The sequence below is a fragment of the Nothobranchius furzeri genome, chromosome 11 (assembly GCF_043380555.1).
Source record: "Nothobranchius furzeri strain GRZ-AD chromosome 11, NfurGRZ-RIMD1, whole genome shotgun sequence".
NCBI lineage: Eukaryota > Metazoa > Chordata > Actinopteri > Cyprinodontiformes > Nothobranchiidae > Nothobranchius > Nothobranchius furzeri.
The window spans coordinates 251,544-268,732 of NC_091751.1; the positions used below are offsets into that span (position 1 = coordinate 251,544).

The 17,189-nt window shown below is 42.3% G+C and overlaps 1 protein-coding gene across 6 annotated transcripts in view; it reads left to right on the plus strand.

Annotated features, from left to right (window-relative positions):
* The window catches only part of trappc9 (trafficking protein particle complex subunit 9), a 297,274-nt gene that overhangs the window by 125,848 nt on the left and 154,237 nt on the right, over positions 1-17,189 (plus strand). For all 6 annotated transcript variants that reach the window (XM_070556143.1, XM_070556145.1, XM_070556147.1 and 3 more), the window contains one exon: positions 247-365. In XM_070556143.1, coding sequence (XP_070412244.1) covers positions 247-365 — 119 coding nt within the window. The remainder of the gene's footprint in view (positions 1-246; positions 366-17,189) is intronic.

Here is a 17,189-nt window from a genome sequence, read left to right on the forward strand (position 1 = left end):
AATAGTCTTCAAGGTCCGGTGTGTCCTGTCATTTTTATGAGAAACTTCTACTTAAGAGAAGATGGATGAGGAAAAGTGACCACACTAAAAACATAATTAAAACGATTAATCACAAAGTAGCTCATCTAAAGCATCATAAATAGCTGATATAACTGAGTGAGACTGTGGCACTGCCAGCTACTGTTTAATGATGTCCTTATCATTATGCTCATTTGCTGCTTCTGATTCTGCTATGCATGTTTTCAGATGGGATCAGTGTGACCGGCTTGCCAATCTGTAGTCCACTCCGACAAGTCCTCAAACCTCGGCCTGAGACCAAGCCCATTAGCAACGACTCTGGCAAGTTGGAGTACAGCCACATAAAGGTAAACAAGCATGAATCAAAATTAGACATGATTCTCAATTCAAGTTTGCAATTTCTTGTTTGTGGCATAGTTTATGGAAAGTTTCCATCTTTTTTAAAATGATAAAAATCTCAGTGCACAATTTTACGCAGACCTTTTAGTATCTGCTTTTGGAAGGTCCGCTGTGCTGTTTGGATAGTATCTCTCACTTTGGTTCAATAGGCACTCAGCTCTTCGAATCAGCACACAGAGCAACATAGGCACAGGAATGAAGAGAGGAAAGACATGAAGACGTACAGCATGAGAATTTACTTGGAGTGGATCAGAAGAGCCTAACATATTCTTTAGCACTTCTAGACATCTGAGGACCTGCCTGTAGTGATTTAGTGTATTGTTATTTTCGAAAACTTAGGAGTCTTTTTTAAAAATATTTTTTCTGTGAATCATCACAAGAGTAAATTATACCTTTTAGGATGTGCTATCAAACAGGCCGTCTTACTTTTTTCATTCGCTTCTGTAACACTAGAGGTAGTCTCTTGTTGATGGTTAAAGACATTCACCAAGAAATGTTTTACTAAACAATTTTTGCACTTAAAATTATGATCAAACTGTCAGTTAATTATGCTAATGATCAAGGCTCACTATCTTTACTGAATCAAGTTGACAACAACTCATCTCTTCCAAAAACGGCTCATTATTGCCCTAATTTCCCTTCATCAGTCATGTGACATTTGTAGATTGGTGTGATAAGGATTTCTCAAAATGTTGCTGCCAGAAATCAAATCTGGGGAGCGCTTCAGTTGATGATTGTGTTCTGGAAAAATCTTTTTTTCTTCATTATGAAACCAATTTATTAAATGTTATCTGAAAGATTTTTACAAAGAAAGAACACCAAGTAATTCTACCCAGTTCATGCAATCCTATAGAAGTTCAGTCAAATGTAATAGGGATGCACCGATACCGATACCAGTATCAGTATCTGCACCGATACTGATACGATACTGGTATCGGTATCAGTATAAGTTAACCGATACCAGGAACCGATGCCAATGCAGTTGCTTGGAAATGGCTTCACTGTAACTTGTCATTTCTGTTCACCTAATATTTTAGTTTTGTGATGATTTCTATTCATATATTTTACTTTTTATCTACCTCACAGTCTTTTCCTGTTGAAAGCAGAGAAGAAAATAAACCCAGTCTTCCAAATTATTGCACTTTTTTGTGCATATACCTATACTTATAGGTATCGGTAATTGGTATCGGCGAATATTCAGATCCAAGTTTCGGTTTGGAAAAAAGTGGTATCGTTGCATCCCTAAAATGTAATTAATTGAATTCATTAACTTTAATTGAATTAGATTTAATTCAGAAACAGTTTGACTCATAAATTTTTACATCAATTGGGTTCTTTCTCGTGAAATCTTAGCCTGGCAAGCCATCCTATATATGTGACTATATAGTCTGGCCACAACCCATAGACAGAGCTCAGTGGTGGTGCAGAATCTGTGGTTGGCTTCAAACTGTCTCTGCACGCTATTGGACAATGAACAACAAGACATACTCATCGCTATGGATGTCAGTCAATGGGGGCAGTCTGCCATACACACTGTCAAAGAAGAGGCAAATACATATTTTTTCTAAATAAAGGAAATTTACATTATGGAAAATCCTAAACAACAATGCTTTCTGTTTCACTTTTCAGACTAAGGAAATTCTTGGTATATCTTTCCATGATTATCCATGATCCAAAGTCCAAGACTTCTGGTAAAACACAATTTCCTCCTGGAGTTATCATAACTTGTTAGATATTCAAAACAGACAATAATTTTAAAAACGTATGAACAAACAAAACAAAAATCCCTTGCTTTGCAAACTGCACCGTTTCAGCAGAAATCATTAGAGCCTTAGAGTAACGGTCATTTTATGATAACTTTAAAGTCTGTCACGAGCCTGGCTGGCTTTGAAAGAACAAGCTCCCACTCGTCATAATTTCATATAAGCTGTTGGTAATTGTTGCCATCAGAATGATTTATCGCATTGTGAGCTGAACAATATCTCATACATACATTCAGAGGATGAAAAAGTACAACATTGTTCAACAAAATAGAAGAATGCTTAGTAGAACAATGGCTGACTTTTTATAATAGAATAAATACAGCTTTGGCTATCATCCAAATCTGAATTTTTAAGGATTTTGCAGTAGGACCATTTTATAATGGTAACTCAAGGTCTTAGTACTTGATTTTGTCGCCAGTATTTGGTCACTCCTTGTGTTATGGGCACATCATGAACTAGAACTAAAACACTGCCATTCCCCTTGTCACTGGGCAGACCCATGTTCTTTTAAAGGTAGTTAATTTGTAGTTTGAGCTCTGGTTGATGCAGACATGTTTTTCAGTAAAACATTGGTCATCCTGTTTGCTTTTACCTGTTTAATTAAAAAACCTGATCCCCCCATTCCACAAATGACACGGTATGGAACTTGAACTGTGGGTGTGTTCATTGTTTTATTTTTTCCCTTCCCATTATTACATCACAGCGGTCCAGCTTTTAGCGAGTACTAAAATTACCCATATTCCTGGGCTGGGAAGTACTATTACTTGGCATCAAGATCAGAACCAGAAATACTTTATTGATCCCTGCGAAAATTGTGTGCTAGTAGTTGCACTAGACAGTAAATAACTATAGTAAAAAAAAACATAATGGTGATTAAAAGAAAAGAAATACGTAATTGCTACCATTTTTACTCTTACTTTGGTTGGTCTCACTGTGTTGGACAGCTGTTAGAATGCGTGTGTGTGTGTGTGTGTGTGTGTGTGTGTGTGTGTGTGTGTGTGTGCGTGTGTGTGTGTGTGTGTGCGTGCGTGCATGCATGCATTCATGCATGATTGGTTTAGAGGGAACCGGTGGTAGCTGATAATAGCTGGTTTTGGCTTAGGGACCGGGTGGACAGATGTGTAGGAACTTGAGAACCAGCCAGCCCTTTTGGCTGGTACAGCTCAGTGTTCCCTGCATTTCTAAATCTTTTGTTGGCTAATTAAGTGTTCATTTATTTTACTGTTTAAACCTAAACCTTTTGGACTGGCACTGGTCCGTTTCAAAAGGGCCTCTCTGTTCTGTTTATCAAAAGTGTTTTGCGCTGTTCGCCACTGGAGGCATGTAATGTTTTACACTATGACTAAGTGCAATCAATCGTGGCTGACCAGTAATCTGTGCTGGATGTTTTAAAATGTTTATTTTTTGCATGACCTTTCATTTTTCAACCTGAGCACCTGCTTCTCAGTCCTCACACAAACTGCGAGTGCCAGAAGGCTTTGAGAAATGTTGATGCTGTCAGTAAGGAATGATTGTGTTGCAGGTGAGGACGTTTTTGATGCTTAGATGTGTTGGTTTTTCCTATTATTTACTAATTTTCAAAGACTCATCCCCAGGAGACTTGAAGTACTTTCAGATCTTGGTTTCTTTGATAGTGTAAGAAACTTTTTCCAACTCGTCACCATAGATATATGTCGCATTCCATCTGCCAGTCCTCAGTAGGTGTGCATTACCTCCTCAGGGCCCATTGTAGTTTGATTCTTGGTGCAATACCTTTGTTACATCCACAGACCTCTACTTTGATGGAGCTCATCACAGAAACTGTGCAGAAGCCCAGAGAAATGGCAGGGAGTTAACTTTAAAGGGATTTGGACCTCCAACTCCATCTTCTTAGGATTTATGTGACTGGGAGAGAGATTAGGGTGAAGAATACCAAAGTCCCACTGCTGATTGACAACATACTGTAAGGCTGACCAGTTGGCAGGCCGCTGATTGCTTCACTGGTAAAAATCTACTGAAAGGTGAGAGATATTCGTTGTATAATGAAAGGTCAAATAACTGCAGAGGTGTGCCGTTGGGGAAAAAATTGATAGAAATGCAGAATTTAATTATAATATATGGCATTTTTTAAATATTTAGTATTTACAATTGCACTTTATGCAAGGTAAATTATATATATATATATATATATATATATATATATATATATATATATATATATATATATATATATATATATATATATATATGGTCAGGATGCCTCCTGGACGCCTCCCTGGTGAGGTTTCCCGGGCACGTCCAACTGGGAGGAGGCCTAAAGGTAGACCCAGGACATGTTGGAGGGACTATGTCTCTCACCTGGCCAGGGAGCACCTTGGGATTCCCCCGGAGGAGCTGGCCCAAGTGTCTTGGGCCTCTCGACTTAGGCTACTGCCCCCGCGAACCGACTCCGGATAAGCGGATGAAAATGGATGGCTGGATGTATATATATATATATATATATATATATATATATATATATATATACACAGTGGGGCAAAAAAGTATTTAGTCAGCCACCGATTGTGCAAGTTCTCCCACTTAAAATGATGACAGTGGTCAGTAATTTACATCATAGGTACACTTCAACTGTGAGAGACAGAATGTGAAAAAAAATCCATGAATTCACATGGCAGGATTTTTAAAGAATTTATTTGTAAATCAGGGTGGAAAATAAGTATTTGGTCAATAACAAAAATTCTACTCAATACTTTGTAACATAACCTTTGTTGGCAATAACAGAGGTCAAACGATTACTATAGGTCTTTACCAGGTTTGCACACACAGTAGCTGGTATTTTGGCCCATTCCTCCATGCAGATCTTCTCGAGAGCAGTGATGTTTTGGGGCTGTCGCCGAGCAACACAGACTTTCAACTCCCTCCACAGATTTTCTATGGGGTTGAGGTCTGGAGACTGGCTAGGCCACTCCAGGACTTTCAAATGCTTCTTACGGAGCCAGTCCTTTGTTGCCCGGGCGGTGTGTTTGGGATCAATGTCGTGTTGGAAGACCCAGCCACGTTTCATCTTCAAAGCTCTCACTGATGGAAGGAGGTTTTGGCTCAGAATCTCACGATACATGGCCCCATTCATTCTGTCCTTAACACGGATCAGTCGTCCTGTCCCCTTAGCAGAAAAAGCCCCAATGCATGATGTTCCCACCCCCATGCTTCACAGTAGGTATGGTGTTCTTGGGATGCAACTCAGTATTCTTCTTCCTCCAAACACGACGAGTTGAGTTTATCTGTCTTAATCTGTCCCCAGTTAAAAGCAAACTCATAAAATTGTCTTCAATAAGGTTTTAAAATGACTCAGTGTCTCAGCAGCCCTAACTTTAGCAGGAAGTCTGTTGCACAGTCTGGGGCCTACCACAGAAAATGCCCATTGCCACGGAACTTCAGCTCAGTCCTGGGATCCTGAGTACTAGATCATAAAGCTCTTATAGGGGGCATGGATTGCTAAAAGCTCAGATAAATAAGAAGGGACAGAATCATGTAGAGACTTCAAAACAAACAACAGTCTAAACCGGATCCTGTATGTTGCAGGAAGCCAGTCCAGCGACTGCAGAACCGGAGTGATGTGCTCCCTACGTCTTGTGTGTGTGTTAATGCAAACAGATTTTATTAAGGACCTGCCCCTGAAATGCATAGGGAGAAATCCAGCCTATTTGTTATTGCTGTTTTTAGTGCATACAGTAGATATGCTTTAACCTAGAAACGTCAAAGTTTAAATGGGTCACATTAGGGCTGGGCGATAAATCGAAAACGTATCGTATTCGAAATTTCTGACTCTTATCGAGAAAAATTTTTCTCATGTCAATAAATTTGATAATAAAAAAACGAAGGGATGTGTGTAGGTTGTTTATTGTTCATGTCCCTTTAAGAAGCTGTACCACCTTGAGTCATGTAAAAATGTGACTCAACATAACACATGTGACAGCCCCATCTAGTGGAGAACGTTTGTCTCGGCGCATACCAGTAGTTATCGTCCATTTATCGTTATGGAGCTGAAATCCTAAATATATCGTGATATTGATTTTAGGCCATATCGCCCCTGCACTTGGAACAGCTTTTCCCATATCTTTTAGGATTCGGGCGTAACCAGATTTATACATTTTCTGGTCTTTCAATAACAATTGAGTATAGTTCTAAATAGGGACCTGCTCTTGAAATACTGAAGGAGTAAATTAATATGATACATACACTAACCCCCAATTCACACTGGGTGCATCTGCAGCGCATTATGGCAGAGGCACATCTCAGCTTCAAAAATAAGTCATTATAGTGTGTGGGTTGATCCCCACGGAGTGTCCTAGAAGAATCTCACCATGCTGTGCCGCACCACGCCACACTGTTAAAGATGGGATTAGGTATTATTTTTGCTGCAAAGCGTTTCAGGGACGCATGAAGCTCCATTTTTAACATAGGGCTAGACATGCAATTGCAAACGGTACAGTGTAAAGAGCATTCAGTAAATTTCAAAATAAAAGACTTTAGCAGAGTTACGTCACAATACCTTAACTATGTAAACATTAGATCAAACACTTATACCTTCTCAGTGGCCTAGGGGTATGAGTGCCCACCCTGGGACTGGGAGATTGGGGTCAAATCCACGGTTGAGTCATACCAAAACTTAAAAAATGGGACCCAATGCCTCCCTGTTTGACGCTTAGCTTTAAGGGGTTGGAGTGGGGGTTAAACCTCCAAATAGTTCCCAAGCGCAGCCATTGCTGCAACTCACCACTCCACACTGGGATGGGTCAAATGAGAAAATGTAACTTCACCAGTGTGTGATAATGACTAATAGGACTTTAACTTGACTTTATAAAAATAGGTTATACAATGCCAATTCTCCCATGATTTTGTGATTTCACAAGTCCAACTTCACAAACTACGTCAGAGCCAATCTGCGCCTGACACACTTCTGGTATGAAATGATGTGCCACAAAGCTTGCGAGCAAACTGCGCTGCTGCTGTAATGCGCCATAAATGCTTCAGGTGTGGATTGAGGGTTAACTAAATTGACATATATACTGGACAATTCTTTTCTATAGGCTCCAATAACACGTTTTTGTTCCAAAATGGGAGGTGGCCACCACCGCCATTTTGACCGTGTCACAGGTTCCGTCAAGCCCAGACAATTCCACAAAAGGAAAGAGGGGTGGAGCTGAGGGTGGGGCTGTAAGGCTGGGATCAACTGACGACACCCGGGCGAACTAGCTACAAGCTAACCTGAGGCTAACCCAAAGCTAACGCGGAGGTGGGAGCTAAGCTAACGGAGGTAGCAACCTAGCTACAACCGGAGTTAACTGTGCACAACACCAGAGCTTCTGAGTCAGAGATACGCCGGGCTGACCACTGGGGCGAACCGGGTGGAACACAGGTCTCCCGAGAGCTCCACAAGCCGATAGTGGGAACCCAGCTCCACCAACATGTTATATTTCAACCCATTTTCTAAAGTGCAGCATTATGTTAAATGCACTGGGTTTTACCCTATTACATTTAAATGTCATGGTTAAACAGTACATGTTAAAATCTAAGCTCAGCTCGGCAGTGACCTAAAATACATAAATATAATTTTACTTACCGAAAAAATGAAGTGGAGACTCCTTGGACGCTCTATTAGTGCAATTAATGCCACAGCAAGTCATTTTGTCCAACAATTGCACAAATAATATCCAAAAAATAACACACAAACGCTACAACTAATGGTCTAAGTTGAGACTGAAAATGACCGAACAGTTTCCAGGCCAGACCGAGGCTCTACTGAGGCCTTTCCACGGAGCTAGCTCTGTGGTCACGTGGGTCTGATGCTCATTAATTATACAGAATTTTAGGCTTTTAATACACTTAAACAGAAGAGTGAGAAAAACATTCACCCCCCTCAGAGTTGTCATGAGTGTAAACTAGATCATTTAAACCAAAAACATGTTCTGGTACCAGGCTGTAAACATGTTTATTTCTGCTGTGAAATTGGTATTTTTAACATGGGAGTCAATGAGGATTTGCTCGCTTCTGACGCCAGCCCCTAGTGGATGAGAGTGGAACTGCAATTTATGGTACTTCCGGGTTGGGCTCAATTTTTGAGCCGCATTGTGGGGGCCTGGTTAACTACTATGAACTATGAAAATTCAAGCTCTCTGATTGGCTGAGAGTTTCAAAGCTCCTGCTGCCTTTTACTCATCAAAATCTTATGCTGCAGTTGGCAAGACCCTTAAAATTTCTTCAGAAATCTTTTAGTTGTAATTTTTCTTTTTTTTTTTTTGCATTCTTACTGGTTGAAGTCCAATAATAAGCTAAAAGATACCAACATGAGCTGTGAGGTGACCATTAATCAACTCTTCTGTTCTTATATTATTCGCATGTTTTCCTTAAATAATAAAAGTATTTTAAAATAAGCATTTAATGTTATCGTTTTCATAAGGATAGCAGGTGTGACTCCTGGTGTGCAGAGGAGAAAAGGCTGTGTTTTTATGTCTCCACGCTCAGGAGTGTCAGGTGGTTGTAGTTGGGGGGTGGAGCAGGAGAGGAAGCAGAGCTTCTTCAGGGCTAATCAAATCCAGTAAAGGGAGAGGCAGAGTCAGCTGCCAGCCAGGCTGCCTTCTATTTTTAGCCTCGACCCTGCAGATGGCGGTTCAACTCTCTTCACACATACACATCCGGGCTCACAGTGCCGATATTTATAACTGCCACAGCTGTTTGCACACGTGTGAAACTCCAGCCACATAACCAAATGGTTTTCTTCTTCCTGGCACAGGATTCATTATTTCCTCTCCTTTTTGGCTTGGTTGTGTCTAACTGTATGTCCCACTCTACAATTTATTTAGTAAAGGTTGTTTGCTTTTTTTTTTTCACCGTGTCCTGTCTGGCTGTGAAGCAAACAGAATTGATGTCTGAATGCTGCTAACAAGCCTTACAGATTTACTCTCAGGTGGAGCATCAAAGCGTCTGCTTTTAATGTCACGCCTGATACTTAAAACTTTATTGTTATTGTTTTTGAATGCTTTGTAATTTCGACCAGACACGGAGACAGAGGTGAAAGAGAAAGGAAAAGACAAAAGGTGGGGGGAGAGATGGGGGGGGGGGGGGGGGGGGTTCCACAAAGTCTGCTTCTAGACCTGCAGAAAAAGACAAAAAAAGCAAAAGAACAAAAAAAATGGGACACAACAACAATACAACAAGATCTAGCTATCACTGCGTCAACTTGATGAAAAAATATATAATCAACATTGCTTAACTGAAGAATCACGATAATAAATCACAGTGCATTAAGTGCCCACCATAGTCTTGAGACCTGTGTTTAATGTGCCCAAGCCCATACTTTTGAGAGCACCATGTGAGCACCTGTGTGTGTACACGCGCTTGTTTATTTAAGGTTTCTCTATAGGAGCGTCCAACAGAGAGTGTGAGGGGCCATAGATCCGCCCCCCAAAGATGCGCAGGAGACAGGGGGAGCTCCAAGTCCCAGAGATCCAGGCGCTGCCCCAGAACACAGGAACCCCAAGGAGACTGCAACCAGAAAGGCCCCCGCCCCCCTCGAGAGGCACAGAGGATCGCCCCGGGGGGCCACAACCAGCAGCCGGCAGAGTCCCGGGAGATATCAGCGGCAAGCCCACAGGCCCGCCCGCAGCCTTCCACCCCCTAGCCGGCCGAGCCCGGGACCCAGCGACCCGGGACCCAGGGGCGACCACCCCCGCCTGGGACCCAGCAGAGCCCAGGGACCCAGACCCCACCAGGCAGCCACCGGGATTGATCAGGCAAATGCCAAAAATCTGAAACCGCCAGACCCGGTTGCCACAAACACTCAGGCAGACCAAGGCACAACCCCCCACACCAGGTGTGGCAGGGGGAGGGGGGACAAAGATCTATATCATCAAAAGAAGTCCCAGGAAAGGGGAGGAGTCAAAGGCCCCACCTGGCATATACAGTCATACACAAACACAGTCACACACTCCCTCTCTCATGCTCACACATACACACACAACCCAAGACTTACAAAAATGCACGCCGGACACCCACTCATGCTCCCCATACACACCCTATTCACTCTGGTCCCGGTACTGCTGCACATGGGGTACAACATCACCGGTAACCAGAGTTTGACCCTTTCTGCTGGGGTGCTGATGAGCAGGCTCCCCCGCCCAACGCTGAGCACAGCAACCCACCACCCCAGACCCCATCCAGACGGCCAGATCTCCCTCCTATCCTCCAGTCCCAGGAAGCCAAGCAACAAAGAGGTGGCTAAGACCCCTAGTCTCCCTCCGCCTGCTCCAATATAGTGTTGTGTGATCATGAGGTGTATTCCATGGCTGTGGTGAGCGGGCAGTGCGGGCATCATCCGGCCTATGCCAGCTGATGCCACCACACCACCCCACTTACACACTCAGCCCACAGTGTCTAAGTGTGGTTTAAAATTGGAAGTGGGCACCGGCACCCGGGAGGAGGCTGAGAAATCCCCCTGCCAAATGTCGTTGAATGTGCTCACTCCCAAGGCCCTAAGTGTGTGTTTGTGTGGAATGTCGTCAGTGGAAGTGTATAAGGTGCAGATAAAATTGGGGGGCAGGTTGCCACAGGAATGTGTAAATGGGGTCCATACCCGCACTCCCTGACTTGCCCACCCCCCAAGGTCCTAATTGTATGTTTGTGTGATGATGTGAGGGAGCAGGAGGAGAGAAATATGCGGGGATGGGGAGGAATGGCTGGTTGGGCTTAGCCCTCCAGGGAGCCAGCTCCCCTACTGGCTCCAATAGGCACCTCTGTTGTCAAACTGCCACCCAGGGCATGGAGACCCCAGTCCATTCTGCCAGGGCCCAAAGCAGCAGCATTACAGAGCCTCACGAAGTCCGACGGCACCAACCCAGCCCCACCCCAGCAGAATATCTATGCCCATCCCTGCATTTGCACAACTTCCAGAATATATAAGACATAGGACATCCAGGTAAGGTTGGGTCCTCCCCCTCCTGGACCTCCTCCTCCCATGTGATGAAACAACAGAAGAGCCAAGGTCTGCCTGAAGCCCCCGAACCCGGGCCAGGCACTGCTGCATGTTCCTGCCTTCTTCCCGGCAGCATACATGTCAGGACCCGACCCCCATGGCCCCGCCCAGATCCCCACACAGGGCCGGCCTCCCCCAAACCCCGAGCCCCCAGGCCCACACCCAGATCCGCCCAGGGGCAATGCAGCTGCCAGGCAGTGACCCATGGTCGCCACCAAGATCCCCAAGGGGCCCCACTCACAACCGCCAGTAGTCCACCCCCCGAGGCAACCCAAGCACCTCCAGAGGGGGGCAACGGCCCCCCAGTCCCAGACACCTCCAGGGAACCCACCTCCAGGGAACATCCGGATACTCCAAACTCTGACCCTCCACCCCCCACCCACATCATCCCGCAGGACAACATCAACGGTCCCCCATCATCGCTATGTGATGGAACCGATCAAAGGAGCCCAGAGAGATTGATTTGAAGTGGAAGCAGAGGCTAAATCAAGTGTAATATGATCTAACAAAAGATTTCTATAGTGGTTAATTTAGAAAGTTTCTCTATTTTTCCAATTCAAGAGGATAGTTTTCTTAGCGATGCATATGGCAGTCAGAACCACGTGAACCACAGATGTTTCAATCGGGACATCGTCCAGGTTTCCCAGTAAACAAAGAGAGAGGGTGGTTGGGATATGACATTTCAGAGACTTTGACAGATCCTCACATACTCTACACCAAAATTCCTGGACAGGTGGGCAGGACCACAGTACGTGAATGAAATTGTCAGGAATGTTGTTTGTGCAGTGTGTACAGGTGTCAGACGACACAAACCCCATCTTGAACATCCGATGACCTGTATAGTGTACTCTGTGTAGAATTTTGTACTGAATTAATTTAAATTGGAGTGTCTGATCATTTAAAAGTTTTTAAACAAGTTTGGGACCAGAAGTTCTGATCAAAGCAGACGGATAGATCCACCTCCCATTTTTCAATAGGGATTACTATTCTATCGTCTATTTTGGCCAGTGTCTTATATACTTTAGACAGTAGTTTGGGGGGTTTGAGATTATAAAAGTCTAATACCCTTGGTGGTGTTTGTAATTCTATTTTATTGAGATTAAATTTTTGTTTTACTACAGATTTAATTTGGTGATATTCTAAAAAGCTATTCTTATCCATTCCAAATTGGGAGACTATTCTATTAAATGGGATGAAGTCCAATCCTTCATATATATGTTCCAGGTATAGGATTCCTTTATTTTTCCAGTCCGGAAGGTTCATCATTTGGTTATTTTGCAAAATGTCAGGATTATTCCAGATAGATGTGCGTTTGCATGGTACTAGTGATGACTCTGTCATTTTAAGATACTCCCACCATGCTGTCAGAGAGGTGCTGATACTAATACTTTTGAAGCCTTCATGTTTTCTTATGCTTGAGCTAATAAATGGTAAGTCTGAAAGCTCTATCGTATTGCAAAGTCTGTTCTATATCTAACCAGGACTCATCTAATGGGTTATCTTGCAACCATCTTGGTATATATTGTAGCCTGTTGGCTAAGAAATAATACTAAAAGTTGGGTAAATCCAGTCCTCCTCTGTCTTTGGTCTTCTGAAGCGTTTTTAAGCTAATTCGTGGAGGTTTATCCTGCCAAAGGAATTTAGTAATTGAGGAGTCCAGAGATTTAAACCAGTCAGCTGGTGGTTTGTTTGGGATAATTGAAAATAAGTAATTTATTCTGGGTAAGACCATAATTTTAATTGTAGCAACCCTCCCCATGAGTGATATTGGTAAGGATTTCCATCTTGCAAGATCATCTTCCACTTTCTTTAAAAGTGGGATGTAGTTTAGTTTGGTTAGATCTGCTAACTTGGGAGAGACATTAATTCCCAGGTATGTGATATTCCCTGACTCCAATTGTGTATTAAGTAAATTGACAAATGAGAAATTAATTGGTAGAACTGTGAATTTTAACCAGTTTATAGAGTAATCTGAAACTCTTGAAAAAGAGTTTATCAGTTCTATTGAATGAGAGAGAGAGGATTGAGAATCCCGGAGAAAGAGTAAAACATCATCTGCATAAAGACTGATCTTATGTTCTATTTTCTTACTCTTTATCCCTTTAATATCTGTTGTTTGCCTAATTGCTGCTGCTAGGGGTTCGATTAAAATAGCAAATAGTGAGGGGGGGGGGGGGGGGCATCCTTGCCTGGTCCCCCTCTGAAGACAGAAGCTAGCTGATATTTGGTCGTTCGTCCTGACACGTGCTATTGGCGAACTGTATAATGTTTGTAGCCAGTTTATGAAGAAGTTCCCAAAACCAAATTTATGTAAAGTTGCAAATAAGAACTTCCAGTTAACTCTATCAAAAGTCTTTTCTGTTGTTGTTCTGTTAGGTTGTTTGCTAATCACTGCTGGTGCTGTGGATGCAGAGGAAAGGGAAAAGTTCAAAGCTGCTTTTTCTTTCCTTACTGGCTATTTCTACGAGCAGCAGTGAAATCTATAATCTGTCTGTCAGCAATAGACAACAACATATTGATGTTTATAACATACGTGGTGTTGAAATTTATGGTGCAGGTAATGCACACCTGGAGAGTAAAACAGGTTTATTAAATAAATGAGATGTAGATGATAATCAGTAAATATGTTTAATTCCAGAGTATAGAGTGAATGTTTGCTGGCCTCTACTCAGTGAAGTTGAGATTTATTTTTATACCACATTTGTGCATGCATATGAAATTATCACTGTAACACCCAGTAAGTTTTGAATAATCTATGGAAATCTACACATGTAATGGTTCGTCAATCAGCTGCACTTATTAGTTATCTGGGCTTTAGTCTGATCATCAACAGAAATGTAGATTAAAAGCAGCAGTTTTCAAATTTGATAATAAATAATAAATAATTGATAACAGTCAATTATACTCTTCCAATTTAATCATCCAGCCAACAAGTTGTATTATTCACACATTTTGAAGCAACACCACAGTGGTTCTAACATATTAAGCTATTGCTTTCAAACTGGATCATGGAGTGATTCTTGAGGTAGAAACTCGAGGCTGACCCATATGTTGTTTTTTAAGGTTTATATCAATTTTTAAAGAAATTTGTTGTCGATGGCCGATATCTAAAGCCGATTATTAGGCTGATATTTATACGTTTTAGCAGCACATTGATTGTGAAAGACAACCAACCACTCACTGTATGCAATATAAATTACAGAAGTCAATACATTCCTTGATATTTATTGAACTTCAAATATAAAACAAGCTCAAAACATTTAAAAATAAACAGTGTGTTGGGGTTCTTCGGGTCCTTTCTATCACAATCTAGTAGTGGTGGCAGCAGGTCACACAGGTGCCTGACTTTTTTTTTTATGCCAGCTTTTAAAAGTAATTTCGGCCAGTGGCCGATATAAAAAATAGAACATATTGGTCCAATGTTTCAGTCGGCCTCTAGTAGAAAGTTGACCAACTTCAGATTTTACACCACTATACAGCGCTCTGCTGAACAGAAACTTCACAGGTAGGTAGGTTCACTAGGTGGAGCGCACTACCTGTTTTATGGCTGTTAGCCTTCTACTCTGCTGATAGCTAATATAATCAATCAAAATCAATCAATCAATACTTTATTAATCCCAGAGGGAAATTAGAGTTTCAGTACACACAATTCAGAGATCAGACATACTGTACATGGGCAAGACACATGACAAGAATTGGTGACTGTGGTCATTCGCAACCCGAGTCGTGCTACCTTAATAGAGATAAGAGGTTTTATATGAGGATTGGGTCAGGTGGAGGGGGAAAAAGGCACTTCAGAGTTACCCTCCACCAGGAGGACAGCTTTGCTCTGCAAAAAAAAAAACACCTCAACAGATATGCAACAGCCTTCAGACAACAGAACATAACATGAGACTCTAATAGGAAGGGGGGGGATCCTGTTTCCCCCAGCGAGAACAGCCATCTGGCGCTCATCTACTGTACAGTCACAGGTGGGAGGGAGATCTTGGGAGAAGCAAAGAGTACATTGACTCCTGCAGATTGATCAATCAATCAATCAAATTTTATTTCTAAAGCGCTTTTCAAACAAAGTGTGATTCAAAGTGCTTTACAAAATGACCCCAGATTCCCATAACAGGTTAAAATCATTTACAAACATATGCAAGCACACGCACACACAGACTCACACACACACACACACACACACACAAGTAAAAATTATATTAGGCTGAGTCCAGATGTGCCAAGTATGGTAACGCAAGGAAACACCATCAGAGGAGCCGTCTGTCCCGGCAGCATTAGGTCTTCCACACTTAAGTCTCAGTGGAGGGGGAGCATAGACCCCCACCTATAGAGCACCCAGGAAGCTACATTCGACCACCGCTCCCGGGGCAGAGGGCCCCTACAGAGGAAACACTGGATTAAAATGAGTAAAAATGTAATAAAAGAGCTAATATAAATGACAAAAGTTAGAAAATAAGTAATAAATAAAATGATATAGACAGTAAAATAATAATTTAAATAATAAAACTGTGCTAAAATATAATCATATAGAACATGCAAAGCAAGTAATAAAATATAATCATGTAAAACGAGGAATGAAACTGTAGTAAATATTTAGATAAAAGCTAACCTAAAAAGACGGGTCTTGAGTCTTGACTTAAAAACATGAACGATCTCTGCGGCCCTGAGGTCCTCTGGCAGCTCGTTCCAGAGGCGAGGGCCGTAACACTGGAAGGACGCCTCGCCGTGAGTGTGTGTCCTGACTTTAGGGATGACCAGGAGACGCCTGCCAGAGGAGCGCAGAGGCCGCGAGGGTTCATATGGTTAAAACAGTTCTGAGAGATAAGAAGGCCCAAGACCATTAAGACACTTAAAAACCATTAGAAGAACCTTAAAATTGATCCTGAAACATACGGGGAGCCAATGCAATGATTCTAAAACTGGTGTCATGTGCTCCCGCCTCCTGGTCTTCATCAGGACACGTGCTGCCGAATTTTGTAGAAGTTGTAAGCCTGAGATGCTCTTTTTGGGAAGACCAGACAGCAGGGCATTGCAGTAATCTATCCTACTGGTGATAAAAGCATGCATCAACGTCTCCGTATTATCCCGAGAGAGAATGGGGCGGACTCTGGCGATGTTCTTTAGATGATAAAAACCTATTTTTGTGATATTTTTAATGTGTGGGATAAAAGTCAGCTCAGAGTCAAAAATCACACCCAGGTTCTTCACTTGTTCAGATGGATTAAAAGACAGAGATTGTAATTTCGGTAAAAGCTTCTCTCTCTGGGCCTCAGGACCAATGACTAAAACTTCAGTTTTGTCCTGGTTGAGCTGGAGAAAGTTCTCTGCCATCCAGGATTCAATGTCTAAAATACAGTTTAAAGTGCATCCATTGACCGAGAGTCATCCGGAGACACGGAGATGTACAACTGTGTATCATCAGCATAACTGTGAAAGTTAACCCCGTGTCTCCTGATGACTCCGCCAAGAGGGAGCCTATAAAGATTAAACACCACTGGGCCTAAAATTGAACCCTGGGGCACACCACATGTAATCCCATGGACCCTAGAGGAACAGGTATCCAAACTCACCATGAAAGTCCTGTCTGTGAGGTAGGATGTGAACCATCTATGTACAGCACCAGAGAGGCCGATCTGTTGTAAACGAGTTAAAAGAATAGTGTGGTCTACTGTATCGAAGGCAGCACTTAGATCCAGTAGGACCAACACTGTCAACTTCCGTTTATCATAATTTACTCTAAAATCATTTAAAATCTTCAGAAGGGCTGCCTTGGTGCTGTGGTTCACCCTAAAACCAGACTGAAACTTCTCTAGGACATTATTAGTGTTTATAAAATCATTTAGTTGATTTAAAACCAACTTTTCTAAAATTTTGCTTAAAAATGGTAAGCTGGATACCGGTCGATAATTGTTTAATTCATTAAGATCTAAATTGCTCTTCTTCAACAGGGGCCTCACCACCGCCCTTTTAAAGGCAGCAGGAAAGACCCCCGTCTG